Source organism: Dendropsophus ebraccatus, chromosome 1 (genome assembly GCF_027789765.1).
Source record: "Dendropsophus ebraccatus isolate aDenEbr1 chromosome 1, aDenEbr1.pat, whole genome shotgun sequence".
Taxonomy (NCBI): Eukaryota; Metazoa; Chordata; class Amphibia; order Anura; family Hylidae; genus Dendropsophus; species Dendropsophus ebraccatus.
In genome coordinates this window covers 143,470,210-143,493,455 of record NC_091454.1, presented here as the reverse complement: position 1 = coordinate 143,493,455, position 23,246 = coordinate 143,470,210, and the positions used below count along the sequence as shown (strand labels likewise).

Below are 23,246 nucleotides of genomic sequence, written 5' to 3'. Positions count from 1 at the left end.
AAACTAAGTTTATGAAGCCCTTACCATCAAGATCGTTTTCAAAAGTCTCTGCAGATACCCAGTCAGTAGCTGGTCCACTTCCATTTACATTCATGGCCACAACCCGGAAGCTATATTCGGTATCACGATCAAGTCCTGGAGAGAGATGGGTCATCACAAATCTGAAATGTAACATAAAATTCCCTCCAATGTTGCATTACTCACCACTGACAAGTTGTGACAGCTGGGTATCTATTAGGATCTCATTTGTTTCTATCTTCCTTGCAGTCTTGCGGTAACGCAATTTATACCCTACAATCTGACCATTCTGGGTTCCTGCAGGAGGAGGTTGCCACTGCACGAAAATACTCTGTAAAAGGATAAGTAATGCAAATGTGAACAAAAATATATAAAATAAAATGTCAAAAACAGCTTATACCAACAATGCACGCTAGCAAAGCTAGCTTAAGGTAAATAATTGTACATGAATGATGAAATGATCTGTTCAATCATAGATTTTTGACTCAACATTGCACACGTTTAAACAGCAGCAGGAAAAATATTTTGCATCAGATCTCATCATGAAAGATGCCAATATATAATCACATTGCACAGCCCACACAGTCAATGTAGGCCATATTACAGAGCCCACACAATCAGGGCATGTCCAAATGCAGATTTGCTGCAGTTTTTTCCAAATTAACTTCAACAGGAAAGTCGAAATCTGCATGTTAGGTTTTAACTTGCAGTCTCTGAACACAAAACTTCAATTAAAAGGAAATGGAAATTCAATGCAAATTGTATACAGACAGGATCAAAGGGAACCTGTCACCTGGGACGCGGGCACAGAGCCCGCCCGAACCCCCGGTGAAGCCCCGGATACTTACCCTTTCCTGCAAGTCCAGCTCCTGGAACCGGTCCCGGGACGGAGATATTGGCACCCGAAGCTGAGCGCGCGCTGTATGCTAATCAGCAGAGTTAAGTCTGATGTCCATAGAGAATGACTGAAACAGTCATTCTCTATGGGCATCGAACACAACTCTGCAGCGCGCGGGCACTGCTTCAGATGGGGATATCTTCGTCTCGGGACCAGTCCCAGGAGCTGGACTTGCAGAAAAGGGTAAGTATCCGGGGCTGCACCAGGGGGTCAGGTGGGCTCTGCGCCCGCATCCCGGGTGACAGGTTCCCTTTAAGCATACATGCAGTTCCTGACAGCAATATAAAAAAAATAAAAACAGATACATTTTCTATAATAGGGTAGCCTCTCTGCTGCCATCGGTCTGTTTAAGCTCTTACTCGGACACAGTTACACACACATACATACTGTACATACATACACACACACACACACACACACATTTGCATGCAGCGCTAGTGAGTCTCCCCTGATATCTATTCTAATGCATGTTAGCATTAGAAGAGACATTACATGCAAGGAAGCTGTGTCAGGTGTCCTGCAGCTGTGGTATCCTGCTGGAGAGCAGGTGGTGACTGACTGTTATGCAGTGTTAGCAAAATGTAATTGTGTCAGGATCAGGGCTTGAGCAGTCTTGCAGTTCCTTACACTGCCACTGGTGGCAGCAGAGAAGCTGCATTGTCTCCTTTTTTCTGCTACACAAGGTTAAAAAAGTCTATGTTTTCTCTAATAAAGGTATATGACAGTTATATTACTTCATTAAAGATATGTAAAAAAAAAAAAAAAAAATCCTGCAAGAATACCACTTTAAGCACTCTCCATAGGCAGAGCATAGATTTAGTTTTGCTGCATTAAAATGTAAATAAAGAAAAGTAACAAAAACAATGACAAACAAACACAATTACTTTTACAATTGTAATTCTACTAAGTAAACCCCATCCGAACTAGGAAAATAAATATGTTGTCCTAAAGCAAAATGAATAATTAATATGGATAAACTAAACCAACTGCCAGCTGTTCTGTATGAGAAAAGGTATATACCTGATTGAGAGGACAGCAATTCAATACAGTGCACCAACCTTTATTGGCTGCACTTACACACTAACATATTAGTTATTTTTTTAATGTTTGCATGCACTAATGTGGAGTCTTTGCCACTAGGGGGCACTATGACAGAAACTATAAGTTCTAATTAGATCATCTTACCCCACACATAATAAATAAAGTCTTGGGATAATTTTACATAGGGCTAAACTATAAAAAAGGCATAAGTGGAAAGCTTAGAAAAGCAACAGATTGAGGAGGAAAAACAAAAACACTATAGAATTGTTTAGGTGGAAAAAACATGCAACTGATATACAATGTAGCATTTAGAAATCAAAGATCTTACACAAACATTAAGAAAAAAGCTTATATTATAAACCGTACCTGTGAGCTGCGCACCTCCAGGGTAAGGTTCTGAGGAGCTGCACTGGGCACTGAAATTGAAGCAGAAAAAGAATGTCAATAAGGTGTCAACACTACAGAATTGGTAATAAAAATCACAAGAAGATAGAAACAAACCATCAGACAGAGTCCTGGCTATAACATCTTGCGTTGACACTCCAGGGCCGTGTTTATTAAATGCCACAACCCGAAATGTATACTCTGTGTATTTCTTCAGCCCATTTACAATATATGAAAGTCCTGCAATGTCAAAATCCTGCAGACAGAATACAGTACTATATTAGAGCAGTATTCACTAAATATATTTAGGCAGCCTTGCACCTTCACCCACAAGTGGGTCCTCCACAATGCACATACTCATGGGACCCCATACAGTTTCTTGCTATGGGGCCCCATGAATGCTAGCCACGCCCCTGCCCAAGACTAACATTTTCCGGAGTTTTGCCCAGACCACCCTATTGTTTTTTAATTCTAAGTTTTCAGAGTTTTAAAACTCTGTGGATGAAGAATGCATAGGTTCAGGTGTCATCATGATTACAGTCCTATATCAGGCGTTTTTCCCATATCCACGTGCAGGCTAATATACAGCTGAGTTATCGGTTTTGCTTACCTGCTCATTCCCAGCTCCTTTCTCCATATAATAAAGTTTATAGTTCTGAATTTCCCCATTTCCAGAAAGGGGAGTCTCCCAGCTGACACTAACAGAAGTAGGTGAGATTGCTGAAGCTCGGATATTTGGGGCTGGACCAGGAACTTGAACTGAAAGATGACGCACTAGTTAATGGACTCAGTACATGTTATAACAGGTATAAACTTTATCCAGATGTAAAACACAGTTTATCACTCTTCAAAAACTACAATATTTCTTACCCTCCGGTTGCGTCTCCACTTTGAGAGGGGGTGAGCTTTCACCAGCACCGTAATTATTATGTGCCACAACACGGAAGTAATAAACGGTTTCTGGCAACAAGTTCTGAATGGTAACCTGCAATTCTCCGGGCCGGCTGGTATTTTCTACACGCTCCCTGCATTATTTAATAAAAAAAAATGAAGGATTGCAAAGATCAAGTCAACAATAAAAAATAAAATAAAATGAGTACATTTTTTTTATCTGAACAGTTCTTTTTTTTAAAAAGGGCCTTTCAGTTGAATTCCACTACCACAATTATTTTTGCATTATTGATCACATAAGTTGGTACAACTGTTCTGTTCCAAATTACTTCAGTTTTTGCCTTTTTATCAGTCTTAAAAGAGTTATCCAGCGTTTAAATTTTTTTTAAAATATATTGCTACATATATGTTATGTTATATATGTTATGCTTACCTCTCTGTGCCCTTAATACGGCCTCTCTGGCATCCACCATTGACTGCAGCCGGCTCAGCCAATTACTGTCTGTGGCACTACCCTTCCTATCCAGGATGCAGTCAGTGGGGGACACCAGCGACACCAGTGGAGTGCAGGGAAGGTAATCATAACATTTATTATGTTTACCAGCAGGGCAGCAATACATAACAATGATTTAAAACGCTGGATAAGCTGGCCACACATTTCTAGTAGCTATCCGCTGAACCAGCTAATAGCTACATGCACAATGTGCTGGGAGGGGGAGAAGGCAGCTGCCAGATACCACTGGCAAAAATATTCAGCATGCTGAAATCAAACACGCCCAACCCTTCTCTTCTTCAACATCTGCCAATGGGGAAGAGTGGGCAGGACCAATATACATTATGTAGTAGGCCAAGTGGGTAAGTGGAACATGCCCTGATATCTATTCTAATGCATGCCATGACACCCTGTAGCAGAGTGAGTGGTTAATGACAGTTATCCCTGCTCGCTCTGCTACAGGGTACCACGGCTGCAGCGCTAATGATACAGACAACTTTCCCAAGTCTAAAGTCTATTTTTTTAAATTTATAAACTTTCCTTTTATTTTTCAAAATACTTTTACAAACAAACAATCTCCTGAAGAGCTAAACACAAAACAAAAAAGGAACATTGCTTACTAGAGATGAGCGAACCTCAAGCATGCTCAAGTCCATCCGAACCCGAACTTTTGGCATTTGATTAGCAGTGGCTGCTGCAGTTGGATAAAGCCCTAAGGCTGCATTCCCACGTTTCGTGATCCTGATGGATCACGGACGTGGAACGCATGTACCGGAGTCCCCCCGCGCCCGGACAACATCTGCTATTAGATGCTGGGAGCGGGGGAGACTGTATTCATAAGCGCCGCGCTGTAGTAACAGCACCGCGCGGCTGATTCATTACAGCGCGGCACTTATGAATACAGTCTCCCCCGCTCCCAGCATCTAATAGCAGATGCTGTCCGGGCGCGGGGGGACTCCAGTACATGCATTCCACGTCCGTGATCCGTTAGGATCACGGAACGTGGGAATGCAGCCTAAGGCTATGTGGAAAACATAGATATAGTCATTGGCTCATCTCTATTGCTTACACATTAACACTCAATGCAGCAAGTTAGCAGAGTCCACAGTTTTAATGCTGTAGAGCCTATTCTCCCCGACCCCACACTAGCTGTATTAGATATATTCTCGCAACACCTCTAATTCCATATGCATACCATATATATGCATTATACATCATATTCTATTAGCTGCTAGAACGTTACTAGCAAAATTGTGGAAACTGCCCACTCCCCCACCATCTCTGACATTGTTCAATAAGTGAAATCCCAAAGTCATCACAAACTGACTTTATCGTCTCTAATGTCTATTCTAATATTAATCAGGGGAGCTCAGTACTGCTAACGCTGCATGCAGAAGCTCTAGCGATATGTAACTGGGACCAAGGCTTTAGCAGCCTGGTAGTTCCCGACACTGTCCCAGCACCCACCCAGAAGCAGACAAGCAAGGGGACAGAGCGGCAGGATTGCGGAAGCAGCACTGAAGACAGGGAGTCAAGTTTACTTTAATATATTAAAATGGCCCATGCCCAGTCATATTGTAAAAAATTGAAATGTAAAAATGTATTTTTATTTTCACTGAAATACTCTTTTTAAATTCCCAATATTTGGAAAAGTATAAATAGTTTACATATATATATATATATATATATATATATATATATATATACACACATACACACACACACACTAATTTTATGCAATCTTTGAAAACCTTAAGGGTGCCTTCACACGTAACGGATCATCATCCAAAAACAAAACTCACCTGTTCATTCCCTCTTTGCTGTAATATACTTGGTAGGTAAGATTTTCTCCATGAGCATCAGCAGGGACACGCCACGTCAACTTGATGAAGCGCGTTGACACCAAAGAGGCCACAACATCCCGCGGGGATGAAGGAAGGGGACCTCCTGGTGTGGCAGCTACATGGTGAGCAGTGGCACGGGTCAGTGAGGGGGCAGGAGAGGTTGGGACGGTAACACCTTGACATGGTTGAGTAGGGAAGGGGAGGGGAAGAGGACAAGCACAGGCACAAAGACACGGAGCGAAAAACAAGAACAGAAAATAAACAAAACAAACCAAGCACAGCCTCCATGCAGACATGGGCCATCTGCCACTCAAAAGGTCACCACTAAAAATAAGGAGTCAAAACAGCAATTCAGGGTACCCCTCAGTTTATACATGGTGCCACTTCTGGCTGGCAATGTAGTCCACAAACATGCAAAACAGCAAGTTTGCCCCACTAAGTATCCAGGAGACCAGTACTGCACAGCCACATTGTAGGTCCCTTTGTAGTTAATGGGTTAACTTGCTTTAACAGTAGACTCTGAAATGATACAGTTCTTCAATATGTATGGAGACAACTTTTTTTTTAAACCTAAATTTATTTTTAATGATTGTTTAGGCTATGTTCACACTACGTATATTCCAGTCAGTATATTTCAGTCAGTATTGCAACCAAAACCAGGAGTGGATTAAAAACACAGAAAGGATCTGTTCACACAATGTTGAAATTGAGTGGATGGCCGCCATATAACAGTAAATAACGGCAATTATTTCAATATAACAGCCGTTGTTCTAAAATAACAGCAAATATTTGCCATTAAATGGCGGCCATCCACTCAATTTCAACATTGTGTGAACAGATCCTTTCTGTGTTTTTAATCCACTCCTGGTTTTGGTTGCAATACTGACTGAAATATACATATACTGACTGAAATATACGTAGTGTGAACGCAGCCTTAAGTTGTATAGAGAAAACCTAATTAAATGTGCAAGGTTTTATTTTTTTATGGATGTGTGTTAGAATAATTTGAAAGCAGGAAGGACTGTATCATTGGCAGTCACATAAACTTACATGCAAAATCTAGGAACCTAAATATGTACAGTAAAAATAAAAATGTATATTTAAAAGGGCACAGCTGCAAGGCACACTTTTTGAGATACAATGAATTACATATTTATATTTTTAAATTTAAAAAGACCTATATTTTTTTTCTTTGGATTAAACAATATTGGCAGAACATCTGTTGTGACATAGAATCTTGACCTCAATGTCAGGAAGCCATGGGGCACTTTCCATGACACAGAAAGCAGCAGGCTGCATGACGCATGAAGAGGATGTTATGTAGGGGGCAATGGAAAGAAGAATCAGGAGGGGACTAGATTGGCATTATAATAAATAGGTAAGGGTCATTGGAACAATACCCTGCAGGTGGGACTACCAGGAAAAGTAATTTTTTAAATGGCTTAACTACAGAACAAAAGGTCAATGGTTTTTAAAAGCCAAATTGTCTACTAAATCTATAAAGCATGCCAACAGCACACCCTCAGTTATTAACTATGGAAATATTGTGATATGATAACTGTCATAAATCTGACTAGGAGGGACTGGATGCAGGACACTGGAAAGGGGCAGGGGGAGTAACACATCTTACCTGGCTCTATGATTATGAGCTGAGCTGCTGCCTGCACATTTCCCACCTCATTCTCTGCTATACACTGATAAAATCCTTCATCTGAGCGCACAAGACCAAGAACCTGAAGGTTATGATCATCCTGAACAAGAGACAAGGGTGATGTTTTACCAAAAGTACTTCATTTTTTCAGTTCTACCAAAAAAAGTTCTCCAGTTATGCACCAGCTAGGAACTGATAAAGAGTTTTTCTCATCTTGACAACCCCTTGGAGTTTTTTTTTTTAAGGATTCCTTTACGCAGGACCCCCCTTTAAGAAGTCAAACCAGTATCAATATGCAATACCAGCATAACAGGTAGATAAAGTATAAATAATAATTATTTAGAGCTAATATATAGATTGAACTTTGAACTATGACATTCGCATTGAACTAATATGCAGACTACAACTCACAACTACAACTTACCACTATTTTAAAGTAGTCACTTGGGATGACCACGTCTCCATTCTTCACCCATTTCACAGTTGGAGCAGGCTTTCCTTTAACTTCACACTCAAACACAATATCCATAGACTCGTGAGCATGTGTGTTGGCTGGCTTAACAAAAAACACAGGAGGCACTGCAAGAAAAATATATGTAACCTTTATTAGTGTATACAGTCACGTAAGTCACGTGCAGAATGAAATATATTAATAAACAAGCTCACAACTGGATTCAGTCATTAACATAGGAGGAGGATTTTGGGGCCTGTTCTCCATTCAAAGTAGGAAGGAGGCAAAGAACCTGTCACTTCTCATAGACAACAAAGCAGCTGCAGAACCCTTGAGTCCCAATTTGCTGCAAGTTCCACATAAGGGTGCATTCACAAGTACAGGATCTGCAGCAGATTTGATCTGCTGTGGATCTGTGCCATCAAATCTGCTGCAGATCCTGTACGTGTGAACGTACCCTAAGGGTACAATCACACACACACCAGATCCGCAGCGGATTTCACACTGCAAAATCTGCTGTGGATCCCTTGCTGATCATTTTCAATCAGGTTACATACTCGCAGCAGAATTATGTAAATGACAGCCCCATTAACCCCCCAGCCAGAGCATACTGTATTGGCTGAGCGAGACATCCAGCCGGCAACCCCCGAAGCAAGCCGAAGTGTCGATCAGGTACAGTATGCTGGTGGGTGGTTAAGGGGGTTGTCACTTACATACTCACAGCCGGATGTCAATCCCGATGCAAGTATGTAATCTGATATAAAATGACCGCCAAGGGATCCGCAGCGAATTTTGTGACGTGAAATCCACTGCGGATCCGGTGTGTGTGTCTCTACTCTAAAGCTGAATTTCAAAATTGTAGGACACAGATGTAGCAATGACAAGCTCTCATTCATTTTATTTAGTAATATGGTGCAGGATGCAAAGAACTTGAAAAAAAAAAAAAAAAACCTGCGTAGATCTCAAAAACTAGATAATAAAGCAATAAGGGAAATATGGGATTAGGCGGAGCTGACTTTTAAAAGGTAGCTCAAAGTAAAAAGGTTAAATGATTCAGACACAAAGCAATAAAACACAGGATAAACACCATACAGATGCACACCACCCAGTCAGATGTGATAAAGGTTTACTAAAAGGCTGCTAAAGCAGTACACCATAGGACACATCCTGACAGTGTGTCACCAACAAAATCTCTGTTGGAGATGGAAGGGAGTGACCCAATTTATTTCTATCTGCCCCTCTTATCACCTGGAAGGAAGTGGGACAGGCCCCTAGGGAGCACAGCATTGCATGCCTCTCCTGAAAGTTAACAGAAAAAGAATGAGCCTCCCAGTGTAAAAGCCATGGGGAGATTTAACTGGGAATTCAAACAAACCCATGAACACAATGTGAGTCCAAAAGGCTTTCATGTGTTCAGGTGTTGTAGCTTAGGGGTGAAAACAGAAAAAGGGGGTTTATATGATTGGAGTAAAACATGTCTTGGAGTGCTACTATGGTTCAGGGTAATTTTTTACATATATGGATCATAACATAACTACATGCTGCAAAATAGTTGACTTTCAAATAGAAACTACAATACAATGAACTAAAATATTAACAATAAGAAGACAGGAATGCTAGCCTTACTCAACAATTAAGTATACATTACTCATACATACAAGCAACACATAATATGATCACATAAAATTCCCAGTAAAACAAATTTTTATACCTTGTACAAAGAGCTCAGCCTGGGCATGGATGGTTTGGTTCCCATTGTCTGCAGTACATGTATAGGTCCCAGCATCTTCCTCTGAGACATTGCTGATCTGCAGGCTGCCTCCCGCCAACAACGCCAATCTGTCTGAACTGTAAATGGTGAGCACAGTAAACGGACACGTAAAGTCAAGCCATCTAGGTATGCATTGTACTTAACAATGACAGCTACATGATAGAAGTGATCTGAGCTGTATTGATCTTCCAATATTACCAAAGCTCAAAACAGAATGGAGCTTTGTGCAACAATCTTTTATCACCCTACAGGGTATGAGTGTTCTTTTGATGGTTGCAATTCCATACAGGCTACACTAAAGAACAGAAAGGCTAAAAGATGCAACTGCTACAACAATGGTGCGTTCATTTTAAACAAATTTAACACACAGGAGGAAGGAATTAAAGGATCGGTGCATTTTGTTTTAATTTAGAAAACACATATAAAATGGGTAGTCTTAGGATAAGCTGGGCATCTTCATCACCCCTGTAGGATTTAAGCAGGTATAGGGATTTCAAATGCAGCAATCATGAAGAGGATACAGAATAACATTTGCCGATTAAAGTATTCACACGGAGAATCTACTGATGAGAGCAGAGGACAAGCACAGCTCATTACCATCGAAAGGCAGTCTTTTTCTAAGAGTATAAACTGTTAACATTTTATAACTCCTTGTGTAACGTAAAATGAATGTAAATAATGTCAGTCAATTTACCATATACAGTATAGTGCTTTAGATTTCAACACCAAATGTCTAAAGGGTGCTCTAGCAAAATACCTGGATGTCTGTATGGCATAAGGAACTGCAATCAAACATAAGGGTCCTATTCCACATGCCGAGGGAGGCCCGATCAATAATGTAAATTGAGCGCCGATCTGCTAGATCGGTGCTCGTTTACTGGGCTTATTACACGCCCCGATAATTGTTTAGCAAGGGCTGCAAGGACAGTTACTGATGTCCCTGCAGCCCTTGTTTAAACACCATACTTTACCTAAACATGTTGCAGGTCTTCTCCTGGGCTCCTTCTTCCTCCCGATCCCGAGCAGCAGCTTTGGAGCGGCCTGTCTGTCAGCTCAGACAGGCCACTGTGAAGCTGGTATGCAGGACCGAGAGGAAGAAGCAGCGCAGGAGAAGACCTGCAACATGTTTAGGTAAAGTATGGTGCTAGTGCAATCTTCAGTCGCCCGCCGTGCATCGCTATTACAAGCAGCAATGCGCGGTCAGTGCACGATCATTTTAGGTTTGAACCTAAATAAACGATCAGCCGATGACAGGATCATCGGCTCATCGTTGTCTCTATTACACGGATCGATGATCGTCCCGATTTGGCAGATTATCGATCCGTGTAATAGGGCCCTAAGGGTGAGTTTACACAAAGATTTATTGGACAGATTTCTGAAGCCAAAGCCAGTAAAAGCCAGCAACAGACTATAAACAGAGGGCATTCACACATTCCATGATTATGGTCTGTAAACCAGACCCCAATTCAGAAGTCCTGGCATCATTGTTTATTATGATGCCAGGAGCTCCGAAACCTAGTATTTTACTCCTTGCCTTCTAAAAGCTATATTGTATTTATTTCTCCATCTAAAGGGCCATGTAGGGGCTTTTTTTTCCCCAGGAACAGGTGTACTTTGTAATGGCGCCTTTCAATCTACCATAAATTGTATGACAGAACCCTCAAAATTATTATTTATGGGTTGAAATTGGGAGGAAAATGCAATTTTTTTTACTTTTGGGGGGTTTCCGTGTCTACGTAATGCACCCCCACCTACTATGAAGCCTCAGCTACTGAGCGCGCTTCATAGGGGATGCAGGATGTACTGGTACGCCCAGGGTTGCCTGGTGACAGACAGTCAGGGCATACAGGTATGTCCTAGACTGTCTAGGGGTTAAATATTCTCGCATGAAGATTTAAACTGTTTCCAATCCTTGGTCGACAGATCTTTCCCTATCCTGAAATAGGGAGAGATCTGCCAATCAACCTACTGGGGAGGGAACAAGCTGCCTGGGACTGCTGAGAAAAATAGAAGACAGGAATTTCCTCAGTGGCTGGAAGCAAACATTTAAAGAAAACCAATGGAAAATTGTTCCATTAGTAAAAAAAAAAAGAGATAGATGCCAAACTTACTTCATTTAACAGATTTTGCAGTATTTGGTTTATTTTTCCTTTTTTTCTAGCTGTTAAAGGGGTTATCTGGGTAACAAAAATATTTTAAACGACCAACCTTCTCAACACCACCCTATGTCTAATATACATGTATAACCTATCTTGCACCTTTACCCTGTTTTTTCCCCCTCATATTTACCAGCTCTGGATCATCTCTATACACCTGTTCACTAGTGAAAGTGCTGCTTCCATAGACTTACATGTGTCCCTAAGCCTAGGTTTCTGTAATAAGAAAAGTTATAGTTCTCTCTCTGCTTGCTGTCAGTGAATGCAGGCATATGTGCCTGTCTTTGTGTCACAGCTCTGTATATTTTAAGTGTCATGGATGTTCTTAGAGTCTGGATGGAACTAGAATGCTTTCATTGTCATTTAGCAAGCAAAGATCTAAACCTACACTACACCCCTGGTAAACAGATGCCCATTATCCAGCACAAAGCTAAACCATGCGCGGGTTAGTTCTGCTAGATCATCAGCTAGTATGGAATACATATTGGGGTGATGTGATGCAAAATCAGTGAAAAAAAATAGTCCTGTGTTTACTGTGCAATAGTAATGACAGCAGTGGACAGGAAAGAAAATTAAGGGGGCGAGTATGCAACCGAACCAATCATAGAGATGCATGATGGGAGATGTAGTTTCCTGGCCGGCGCCATCTTGGCTGTAGATCAGCTTTTAGCCCCTTTAATGATGTACAGATCAGAATATGTTGCTTATGGTTATTTTAAGCGATTTAAGCCCCTGCAACATTAGCTCTGTGTCACGATTAAAACACAAAACAGCACTGTAACCAGTATCGTAGTTTAATAAAAATGGTTACACCAAACATTGGTACATAAACAGTGGCCGATACATATTCAATAACTTACCTCCCTAAAAGTATTTCTTCCTGATTATGACTCCAGACCACACTGGGGGTTGGGTAACCAGATACAACACAGGGAAAGACTGCTGTTTGTCCAACAACGCTGGTCAAGGTGGAAGGCTGACGTAGTAATATTAAAGGACGATTCTCTCCAGACTCTGAGGATTAAAAAACAAAAAGATCTGAATATGAAACAAAAACACTCTTATCCTTGTATATACAAGTGCTAAACTCAGTATTTTGCTTATTCAAACAATCCTCCTGCATTTAGTATAGGTTGGTTGCAGTAATCATATCTGCCGTGCTGGTGCCCACTGCTACTTCATCACAGACATGGCACAGTGCAGGGCACTTGTTGAAAACATAAAATAAGCAAACAGACAGTATACCACTGGCAATTTATTTATGCTACATTATACAATCTGGTAGTTTAGCAAGAGCTGCAGGGCCACAGATTCCTTATCCCTGGTATAAACATAACAAACGAAACAAGGTATAAGACTGAAATTCTATGGAGGAACTTCACAAACCTGTTCTCTTTTAAAAAATGTCTCTCTTTGCAAGAATTAAAGGAGCACAGTGTTTTTTTTTGCCCATATAACACTAACTCCCCAGTATTAACCCAAGTCATCTGTTTCATCCATTCTCAGGTGTATCCATACATTTCATTACTGCATCTGGGTTATGTGACCACCAGTTAGACAACCAGAAAATTACATGGTAACAAGCACTTACCAGACACACACAATTTTACCTGCTAGAATTTTGACTTCTGCCTCTTCACTATACTTCAAAGCTGCGCCACTTCCCACGCCACAGCGATACAGTCCAACATCACTCTCATTGGCATTGCTTACAACAAGACTGCCATTAGCTAGTATAGAGATTCTATCATCTAGCTCTTTCAGTACACGGTTTTGCTCCCAGTGAACAAATGGAACAAGTTCTGGACTGACATCACAGCTTAATACAAAACTATCTCCAACATATACTAAGGAGGCTTCTGGTTGGCTGGCGAATCTGGGAAGTCCTGAAACAAAAGAAAAAAAAAAAAAAAACATCTAAAAAAAAGACAATATGTACAGCAAACAAAAACAACAACCTGGAGAATAGTCAAACCTAAATAGATCACTATGAGAACATTTCCAATCTCATAATGTTGGGCCAGGATATTAACCAAAGTGTGTAAAATAAAAACTCAGCTTTCATATCTGGTAAAATAAAAGCTGAGCTGTCATTGGTTCTGTGGGCAGATTACACCAATTTCTATTTTACAGTGTTTGATGTGTTTTACACACTTTTTTTTTTTAATTTACAGAATAACTGAAACAAAAAATGCCAATGTGCTATCAAAATCATACTGTTTACAAGAAGAAAGTGAAGAATTCAAGTTTTCCCACAATAGGCTTAATGGAAACCTGTCACAATAAAAATGCAGTCTAATATGCAGGAGGAGACTGATACACAGCTTTGTGGGAAAAGTTCCAGAATAAACTTAATTTAAGCTTCTGCTTCTTCTGGGCTAAGTAGTCAAGTAGGTGTCAAGTAGGTAGTCCTTCTCAGTGGTTTACTGCTATTGGTGTATAATTGTGCATTGAGAAAAAGCAGTTAATGAGTGGATCATCCCACTTGACCATTTAGCCCAAAATGACAATTTATCCAGAACGTTTTCTATAAATCTATCAATTGGCTCCGCATCTTTGGGGGAGATTTATCAAAGTCATGTAAAGTATAACCTAGCAGCCAACCAGATTTCACTTTTTATTTCTCACAGACTCTTTGGAAAATGAAAGGTGGAATCTGATTGGTTGCTAGGGGCAACTGAGCCAATTCTACATTGTACCATGTTTGATAAATCTCCCCCTTTTTCTAAAAATATATTTTCTGAATTCACTGATTCAGAGATTAATTTTGATTGCCATATTTTTAATCAGGAAGGGTTTTCTTTCCATTAGTGTGGGACAAATGTCATCTGCCACAGAAGGGTCTTTCCTGAGGAAGCGGTAGCGTAACGACGGAGTGAGGTGGGAGGCCAGCGGACTGGGACTATGCACATTCTTTGTAACACACTGTTGGCATGTGTATAGGTATACTCTGTATGATTACTCTGTTCAGCGTACTGGAGCATCATGTACTTTATTTTATAGTATGTATTTATGCTAAGTGAGATGACTATGAGGTTTACATACATGCACACTTTCTGTACATTTTGTTACTTTTGTCCCAGTAGTGAGGTCTTCCACCTCACAGGTCTTGTTTTTATGTTTTTTTCTTTTGTGGTGGCTTTAATTAACTTTGGTTGTATATTTTGCAAATTCGGAGCGACTTATGACTATTTGGGGCACATAGTACTCTATAGGTGTTTTCTGTTATTGAGTTAGGTACTGGGTGCTAATTTTTAAGGTAAAAGTGTATATTAGTTTTTCCTAGGAATATAGGTATTTTCATCAATAAAGAGCACATGCTTATCTCGCTTTGCTCCCGTAGTGTCATCCTCTGGGTCTTCGCTGAATGATCTCGCCTCCACTTCAGAGACTGATTCGACTTGTGGGAGACAGCAGCTCAGAATGATGTAGGTCAGTGATAAACTGAGCGGACAGTCACCGCTGAGAGGAGGTAGTCTTTATTATTTTATATAGATACTGTACCTGCAAGGATCTATACATAGTTTTGCCTAGCTGGTGTTTTAGTTTATTTTTTTACACAAGGAGTATTGAACACTATAGATCACAAGAACCCTATACAAGCTTTGCAGTTTCCTTACAAATACTAATTACCACATCAGACCAACATGAGGTGAACAGTCATAGAAAAGGTAGGAAAACAGAACCACTATTGAACAGCTGTTCATAACCAATCGGATGTTACAATCTAGAAATACAAATGCTTTTAGCGCAAATGCTATTCTAAAACATTATTCTTAAAGTACGCTGCAAATTGATGAAAAGGTAAACCAATTTTTGACTATTATAGAAGTGAAAAGAATCAGAATGGTACAGCAAACAACTGCAGTGATCTGCTGTGTATTTTATGATCATTCCAAACATTATGGAGTTACTTGAAATTAATGTTTAGTAAGCATTCATAAAGGAGAATAAAAGATTGGTTGACAAAAATACATAAGCAAATGTATAACTGCAAGAAACAGGGATGGAAATAATCTTATGTGCACTGAATGATCTTATGTGTAATAGCAGTAGTTTAAATGGCATTTAATAACTAGCCGCCCCTGTGCAGACTGTGCACCAGGACCAGTGAGATTTAGGTTACATCAGACTGTTAGTGGTTCCAACCATTTCATCTTTTCCTGCGGTCTAGTTAATACTTGTAATGATACATGTGGTGCCCCTCTATCCAGATGTTAAACCAACCATACTATACATAATTTTAAATAACTGACACTTTAAAAACTTATTGGCCGTATGTGAATAACATCTGTGCTAATGGAGTTTGTTAATGAAAAAAGGTATGCATTACATAATACATCTGGTAAGGGTTGGCACGGTGCATGCTCTACACAAGAGCTGATCTGCATCATAAGTATCTAAATAATAATATGCAATGGTGTTGATTCTAGAGTGGTTTAACACATTATAGGAAAGGCTTAAAGCAGGGATGGGGAACTTTTGGCCCTGCATTTGTTGCAAAACTACAGTTTCCATCATGCCTTTAGAGCTAAAGCTGTAGCTGTCCAGGCATGATTGGAATTGTAGTTTTGCAACAGCTTGAGGGTTCCCCATCCCTGGATAAAACTAAAGGAAAGTCAAAGTTATACATGACAGAATCACAAGGTAAGTTTCCAGCCTGATCAATTTCTGTCCTCATCCACACATCAGTTTTTCTTCTGGGACCTCAGAAAAATGAATCAGTGATGTCCTGGAGAAACCATCCATTTTGCATAAGTGATCCACAAAACACAGAGGACGGTAATAAATGGCCATTGGGAGAAGCCTGCCTAGAAGTTGCCAGGCAATGCCTCAGTGAGAACGAACGGCACAAGGATGGTGCATCTACTTGTCATCCTTTTACAACTGACCCATTGACTTCTATTGGAACTTCTGTTTTGCAAAACCAACCTTATAACTGCAATTCCTACTTTTTTGTGGAACAGCTCAGGGGCCAAAAACTGATCAGTTTTTAATATGACCCACGGGATAGAAAGGTGCAGTCATGGGGAAGCTGGTGCCACAGACAGCTTTTTGAACCGCGGCCCGGTTCCCGTATATGCCGCCGTTCTATCCACGCGTACCAGGCCGAGGCTGAACACAGGAAGCGGGCTGGCCCACACCCAGTGGGAGGGAATTCCCTCCCCTCTATGATGCGGCTCCTTTACAATCAATTGAGCCGCGTCATAGAGGGGCGGGGTCCCCCGTGCTTCAGCCCCGGCCCAGTCGATAAAACGGCGCCATACACGGAAACAGGCCGCGGTCCGAAAAAAGGATCGGGGTACCGGCTTCCCCGTGACGGCGCCACTCTATCCGTGGGTCAGATTACCTGATGGTACATCCTCTTTAAAAGGGATGTGTAGATGATCACATTTAAATCGATTGTTCTTTTCTGTCTGTAAATCAGAACCCTGATTCACGGACAGAAAAAAAAAAAATAGGTGTGGATGAGACCTTACATACTTCTTATTCCTTAAACTTTATATGAGGTATTTTAAGGGCATTATATGCTAGCTACTTCAAGCTCAAAGATGCTGGAATAGGACTGAAGAGAACAGAGGGGGTACATTAATCATGGTTATGGTGTAGCAAGCAAGGCAAAAGCATAGAGAGGATGATAAAGCTGAAAGAATTCAGTGACAGATTTAGACAGAGAGGCCGTACTGAGTGTGAATGTGCAGTCTCTTCACTGACTTGCAGCCGTAACCCTTCACCTTGCGCAGCCTATACAATACAATTAGTGACACCAACACATCTTGTCAAAGATCAATGTTCTGTTCATTAAGAGCCTGTAGGCAATGCACCCCAGCCTCCCCCGCCTGCCTCTCCGCTCCCAATGAATCACTCAACGGCAGTGCCACATTCTTCTATCGATCACACCGCAGTGTGGATAATCCTGCACCGGGTGATAAAGGAACAGAATGAGGCTTAACTACAACTTCATTTAATGTATAAAATCAACCTCTTGATAAAAAGGATAGGGGTCTTGTATGTAAACAACCAGCGATCACATTGCTATAGCAGGGGAAAGGAAACCACAAAAGTAATAGTGAGTACTTGGATGTCTCAGACAGGATGAACAGAGAACGATGTAAATTTGATTACCTAAATAACCAGTTATTCCACTCTCATTTATACTTTACATAGTCCAATTATAGAAAACACAGGAGGGTGTGTACTGTATATTACATACACACACATATTTAGATCTATAACACACAAATGCGTTCATATGCAGAAACAGATTGTAAAGCCTTCCAGACTGGGGAGAATTTTTATAAAATGGCAATTGTAAAATTTAGCCTTTTATTAATTTCGTTCTAAGGTACAAAGAATGAAAGAGGAGCAGAGACATGTCTGCAACCTGTTCTACTGCAGCCAATTGGGAAGAAAACATGCAACACATCTGGGACAACTGCCACTTAAAGGAAAAAAAATTCATAATTACAGGCTAAGATAAATTGTCACTATTTATAGAAGTTGCTTGTCACTGCATGTAAAGGAAGAGAGCATTTAGTGTTTCATTAATTAGATTTCTGTAGGAAAGTAAAACTCCCCTGTGGTCAGCCATTGGAAACATAGATTGCCTTCCTATATTTCCTCGGCACAGGTAGTGTTTTATGGCAGCTGCAATGAATGGGAGTCAATTTACAGAAGAATTACATAACTGCGCCAGAGGCTTAGGTATAAATAAAAATAGATTTAAATGGCCCATTATTGCCTATTAATACTATGTATCTGACAACAGTGGCTGATAGTGCTCTCCTTCCACACTGGATGAGGGACCAGTGGGCCTCAGTGCTGTTAACTGCTAAAAGTCAATTCACACTGAGCAGAAATAATAACTGCCAACGATGTTGGAGACATCAACGAGAGCACTATGCATCAGCCTTTGTTGCCTTTCGGTGGTGGTGTTACAGTGTTTAGTCAATACAGAACTGCCCTACACTTTGTGACCAGTACAGTGACAAGCCTATATTACTCAAATAGCATCAATAATTCAGTCATTGTGCCTCTACATAAACACCACAAGCCTAATTTCACCTTCATAGACGACAATGCTCAATTGAGGTCTCATTCATAAGGGAAAAGATGCTGGCAAACTGGGAACATCGGAATGATGGGATTAGCCTCATCACTGTGTAGAGGCTTGTAAATCTGTACCCCCCAAAAACCCTTTAAGAAGAATGGGATAATGGGACAATAATTTGGCTTATGAACATCATTAGACATTGTTGACAAGCTTTATTTGATGCTCTAGGGCACATGACAAGTTATTGAGACATTGACATTTGTGTTGGGGTATACCCACCATGACATGAGAAAATCACCATTGCATGTTTCTACACAAATGCCATACTTTCATAATATAATATCAGGAACAAGATTGGGAGCCATGCTAGAGACCATAAATAAGATAAGGATCAATGTGTGAAGAGTAAGATGTGATATGCTGTGGATGATACATAAGTTGGGGAGCCATGCTAGTAAAAGAAATAAGTGGTCATGTATGAGCCTAGAAAGGAGAGAAGGAGTCATGCTGGGGACTAGGAAAGAGAAGGGGGCTATGCTCGAAATGAGGATTGAGGTTGGTAGCCTTGCTTTGGACTATGACTGAGGAATGGGAGGGGAATCGTGCTTAGGACCATGAATAGGCGAACCAGGTTTGGTACCAGTTATTAAACATATGAAACAAAGATATTCATATTGATCTGTGTGCTGTACATGCTTTTTGACTTTCCTAGACACTTAAAAAAAATCATTCTGTACCCCTTTCTCTTAGACAGGACAACCCATGAAAGACCACTTTTGTTTTCACATATTCAGGTGGGCAGCTCAAATGAGGTTTCCCTGCTGTACTACTGTACTAAACTACCATAGCAGTGCATCTCCGAAAACCAAAGTCCAATTTTCATTGATACTTTTCAAATTGTATACTGTAGAAGAATACAGCACCAAAAACAGAAAAACAATGATTTAGAAACTAGCTTAAAATGTGTGGATGAGGCGATCTAAACAAGACAATCTAAGCAACATGCGTGTACTTACCTGCTACAGAAAGCCGTGCTGTACGGCTGACAATACTACCTAAGCTATCCACCGTTGCCACACATTGATAGACACCCTCATCAGGTTTGTTGTGCTTTGAATGCACCACACTGGTGATAAACAAAGACCCATCTGGTAGTAGTCTCCTCCGATCATCTGATACTAAATTAAGAAAAGTTCCGTCTTTTTTCCATTCAATTTTTGCTGCTGGCTCAGCATACACAGAACAGTTTAAAACCGCAGGAGTCCCACGAAGAGTTACAGTATCTGTTGGTTCCGTCAGGAAGTAAAAGGGGGTGAATGTCCTGAAAGCTGAGCCTGAAAACGATACAAAGAAAAAATAGTTAGCCATCTCAACTTTAACAGAACCTTGGCTTACATAGATACAGTTATAAAATAGTTCATAACAATACTAACTAGCACCATTGTGACTAGGGTGCCTCCACTAACCCCTTCACACATGTATATTGTGCATCTGTACAACATCTACATTTTGTGGACCGTAATAATGAGCCAAGGTTTAATAAGAGACTAAACATAGCAAGGAGGCATAGTCTGAGGTTAGTTGGGGAAAGATCAGAAGCAACATGATAAAATATTTTACTGAAAGAGTAGTAGATACTTGGGACAAACCTCAAGCAGATGTGGTTGTAAAATACTCAGTGAATGAAGTTAAATATGTTTCCATGTTAATTTATGGGTAAATTCACATGGGCATATGAAATATGTATATACTTTAAAATACAGCATGCTTTACTCTAGTCCATTTAACACTTTGATGGAAAATACCCATTAATATCTATAGGGAGGGATATGGATGAATCTGTAAGTATTCTGTATGGCACCAGTAGGTCATCAGTATCTATAGGGCATTAGTTTTCCAAGAGTAGTTCAATTTCTTGCCTAGAGAACCAGGATATTTTGGGGTTGTTGTCCAGGCAGGGTAAAGTCTTGGCTCGCATTTGTCCAGAAATTCACAATGCAACCATTCACCTTTGGGGTAATCCCACCCCATTTTAAAGAAGCTCTCCATCGGAAACACAAATTTCCAACATATGACCCTACCTAATTGTCCATTAAGTGTTATGGTGTGTTTACACAGAGAGACAGATGTGTGATGCCAAAGCCAGGAATGGATTTGAAAATGAGAAATTTCAGTCTTTCTTTTATGAATTGTTTTATGTTTATAGTCTGTTCCTGCCTTTGGCTTCAAAGATCTGTCAGATAAATCTCTGTGTAAACACACCATTAGACATCTTTTATGTATAGTACAATCACTTCCCTGCAGCTCAGCCTCCTGTCTGCCTCTGATTAGATGCTTTTTAGAATTTAAATTTTCACCTGCTGTCTCTTATATGACCAATCTCATAATTCAGCAGTAGCACCACTTAGAGGGGACCTGTACAAAGCCTAAAAATTAGGAAACTATCATTACACAGCGCAGCGTGTTGTTTCTTTTGTTGTTGTTGTTATGTTGTATGTAACAAAGTTTGGTGCCCTCACCACCCCCTATTAGGGGAGGAGAGTGTTAAAAAGGAAAGCATGTTAATAAAACTAATTAATAACATTTTATTTAAAATAATTATCCCGATTACACACCTTTTCACAGTTTCTTGATACACCTTCTGTTGTTGAGATATGCAAGTTAATAGTTTGTCTGGCAATTCAGTTGGGTGTCTGACGGGTGTGAACTTAAAGTGTCACTGTCGTTATAACTTTCAAAATCTAAATTAACAGTAGATGTGACAAAGCAAGTTAGCAATTTACAGTCATTTTTTGTATGTAGTTATCAAGGAAAACACAGCACTTCCTGTGCTTAAACTAAAAAAAAAAAATAACGACTGTAAAGTGCAAACTTGCTTTATTTCACATCTACTGTTGATTTAGATTTTCAAGTTATAACAACAGTGACACTTTAAAGGGGTCAGCCACTATATACTAAAATTGTTCAGTGTACTGTTCTGTGCAGTTTCTGTCCATAAGATGGCCAACATGGAGGAGCATGTGACCATGCCCCACCCCCTCTGTCCACTACTGAGCCTGTATATGTCAATGGAGGACACAGGGGGCCGGGACATGGTCACATGCTCCTCCATGTCGGCCATCTTATTGACCGAAACACCACAAAGCAGGGCAGCACAGCCTGGAGGAGGGGAGTCTGATTTTAACTCTGAGGTACACAGGAAGTTTCTATCAGTATATACAGTGAGTATAGTTGCTAATACTGTACACTGAACTATTTTACTATAAATTAAATCCTTTAAGGGGGTTGGCCACTTTCCTATAACTATTTGTGGTTAATCCTCAATCTAAAATTTTTTTAAATTTACAGAAGTGCTGTGCTCAGTAACTTTGAGCTGCTCAGTGTCTTCACCAATTCTGCTTCATTGGCACTGTGCTATTGGAGTGTTCACATTTCCCTGCTCAGCCTGTCCATTGGAAGAGCAGCCTGGAGGAGCATGTGATGTGCCATGTCCTTAAAGGAGAAGTCCGGCAAAATTTGTTATTGAAGTATCGTGTTGCCCCCCAAAAAAGTTATACAAATCACCAACAAACACTTATTACCGGAAATGCACATAAAATGCCTTTTTCCTTGCACTTACTACTGCATCAAGGCTTCACTTGCTTGATGAAATGGTGATGTCACGACCCGACTCCCAGAGCTGTGCAGGCTGTGGCTGCTGGAGAGGATGATGGCAGAGGGACACTGAGGGACACAGGGCACTGGAGAGACATTGAGCATCCCCCTGCCATCATCCTCCCCAGCAGCCACAGCCCGCACAGCTCTGGGAGTCGGGTCGTGACATCACCATTTTATCAAGTGAAGCCTTGATGCAGTAGTAAGTGCAAGGAAAAAGGCACTTTATGTGCATTTCCCGTAATAAGTGTATATTGGTGATTTGTCTAACTTTTGGGGGCAATACAATACCTTAATAAAAAAATTGCTGGAGTTCTCCTTTAAGCCATCCTGTTTTCAATTCATGCACTGGACCCAGTCATCCCCAATGCAAACATTACCAGCACCTGCACATAAGCAGGGCTCTGTAGTAGATATGCTGCCGAACGTGACGGACTGTGCAACGATCTGATGATGTCGCGCATTACATGCTCCTCCAGGTCGCAGTTCCAACAGACAGGTATCTTTCGAGACAAGGAGTGGGCAAGTGCAAGTTCTAAGCATAGCGTGTGGGCGAATCCACGCTGCACACAGTGTCCAATAGCTGCCTGATGTCTCCACAACATTGGGCAGGTATTAAACATTGAATGCAGGCTTGGTTTTGGCATCACACGCATTGCTCCTGACATGCAGCTGCCCATCTCTATACTTTTGAGCTAGCCAGAGGGAGGAAGTGGCATGTGGAGGAGCATAATAGGTAAGATCTTTTCAGCTCCAAGGATAACACCATAAACAAGAGCAGCCCAGATTTTCTAAAACCAACCTTTAGGGCCCTCTTACACAGCCAATTCAGCACCGCAGATAGGCGCCAAGCAGCAGTGCCCCTCTACTCACTAGCTGGCAAAACAGCCGACTCAGACTGTAATGTTTTAACTACCCAAAAAAAAAGATGCGATCAGAC

General features: G+C 40.7%; 1 protein-coding gene across 6 annotated transcripts in view; it reads right to left on the bottom strand.

Moving 5' to 3' along the window:
- NEO1 (neogenin 1) overlaps positions 1–23,246 on the bottom strand; it is a 112,496-nt gene that overhangs the window by 10,865 nt on the left and 78,385 nt on the right. For 4 of the 6 annotated variants that reach the window (XM_069981082.1, XM_069981053.1, XM_069981044.1 and 1 more), the window contains exons 2-14: positions 19,669–19,986; positions 13,209–13,484; positions 12,459–12,612; positions 9,383–9,519; positions 7,645–7,799; positions 7,200–7,320; positions 5,528–5,744; positions 3,212–3,366; positions 2,952–3,100; positions 2,459–2,597; positions 2,324–2,373; positions 205–349; positions 25–135 (exon numbers count right to left, since the gene is read on the bottom strand). In XM_069981082.1, coding sequence (XP_069837183.1) covers positions 25–135; positions 205–349; positions 2,324–2,373; positions 2,459–2,597; positions 2,952–3,100; positions 3,212–3,366; positions 5,528–5,744; positions 7,200–7,320; positions 7,645–7,799; positions 9,383–9,519; positions 12,459–12,612; positions 13,209–13,484; positions 19,669–19,986 — 2,127 coding nt within the window. The remainder of the gene's footprint in view (positions 1–24; positions 136–204; positions 350–2,323; positions 2,374–2,458; positions 2,598–2,951; positions 3,101–3,211; positions 3,367–5,527; positions 5,745–7,199; positions 7,321–7,644; positions 7,800–9,382; positions 9,520–12,458; positions 12,613–13,208; positions 13,485–19,668; positions 19,987–23,246) is intronic. The other 2 variants (XM_069981064.1, XM_069981074.1) reach the window with 1 other exon arrangement.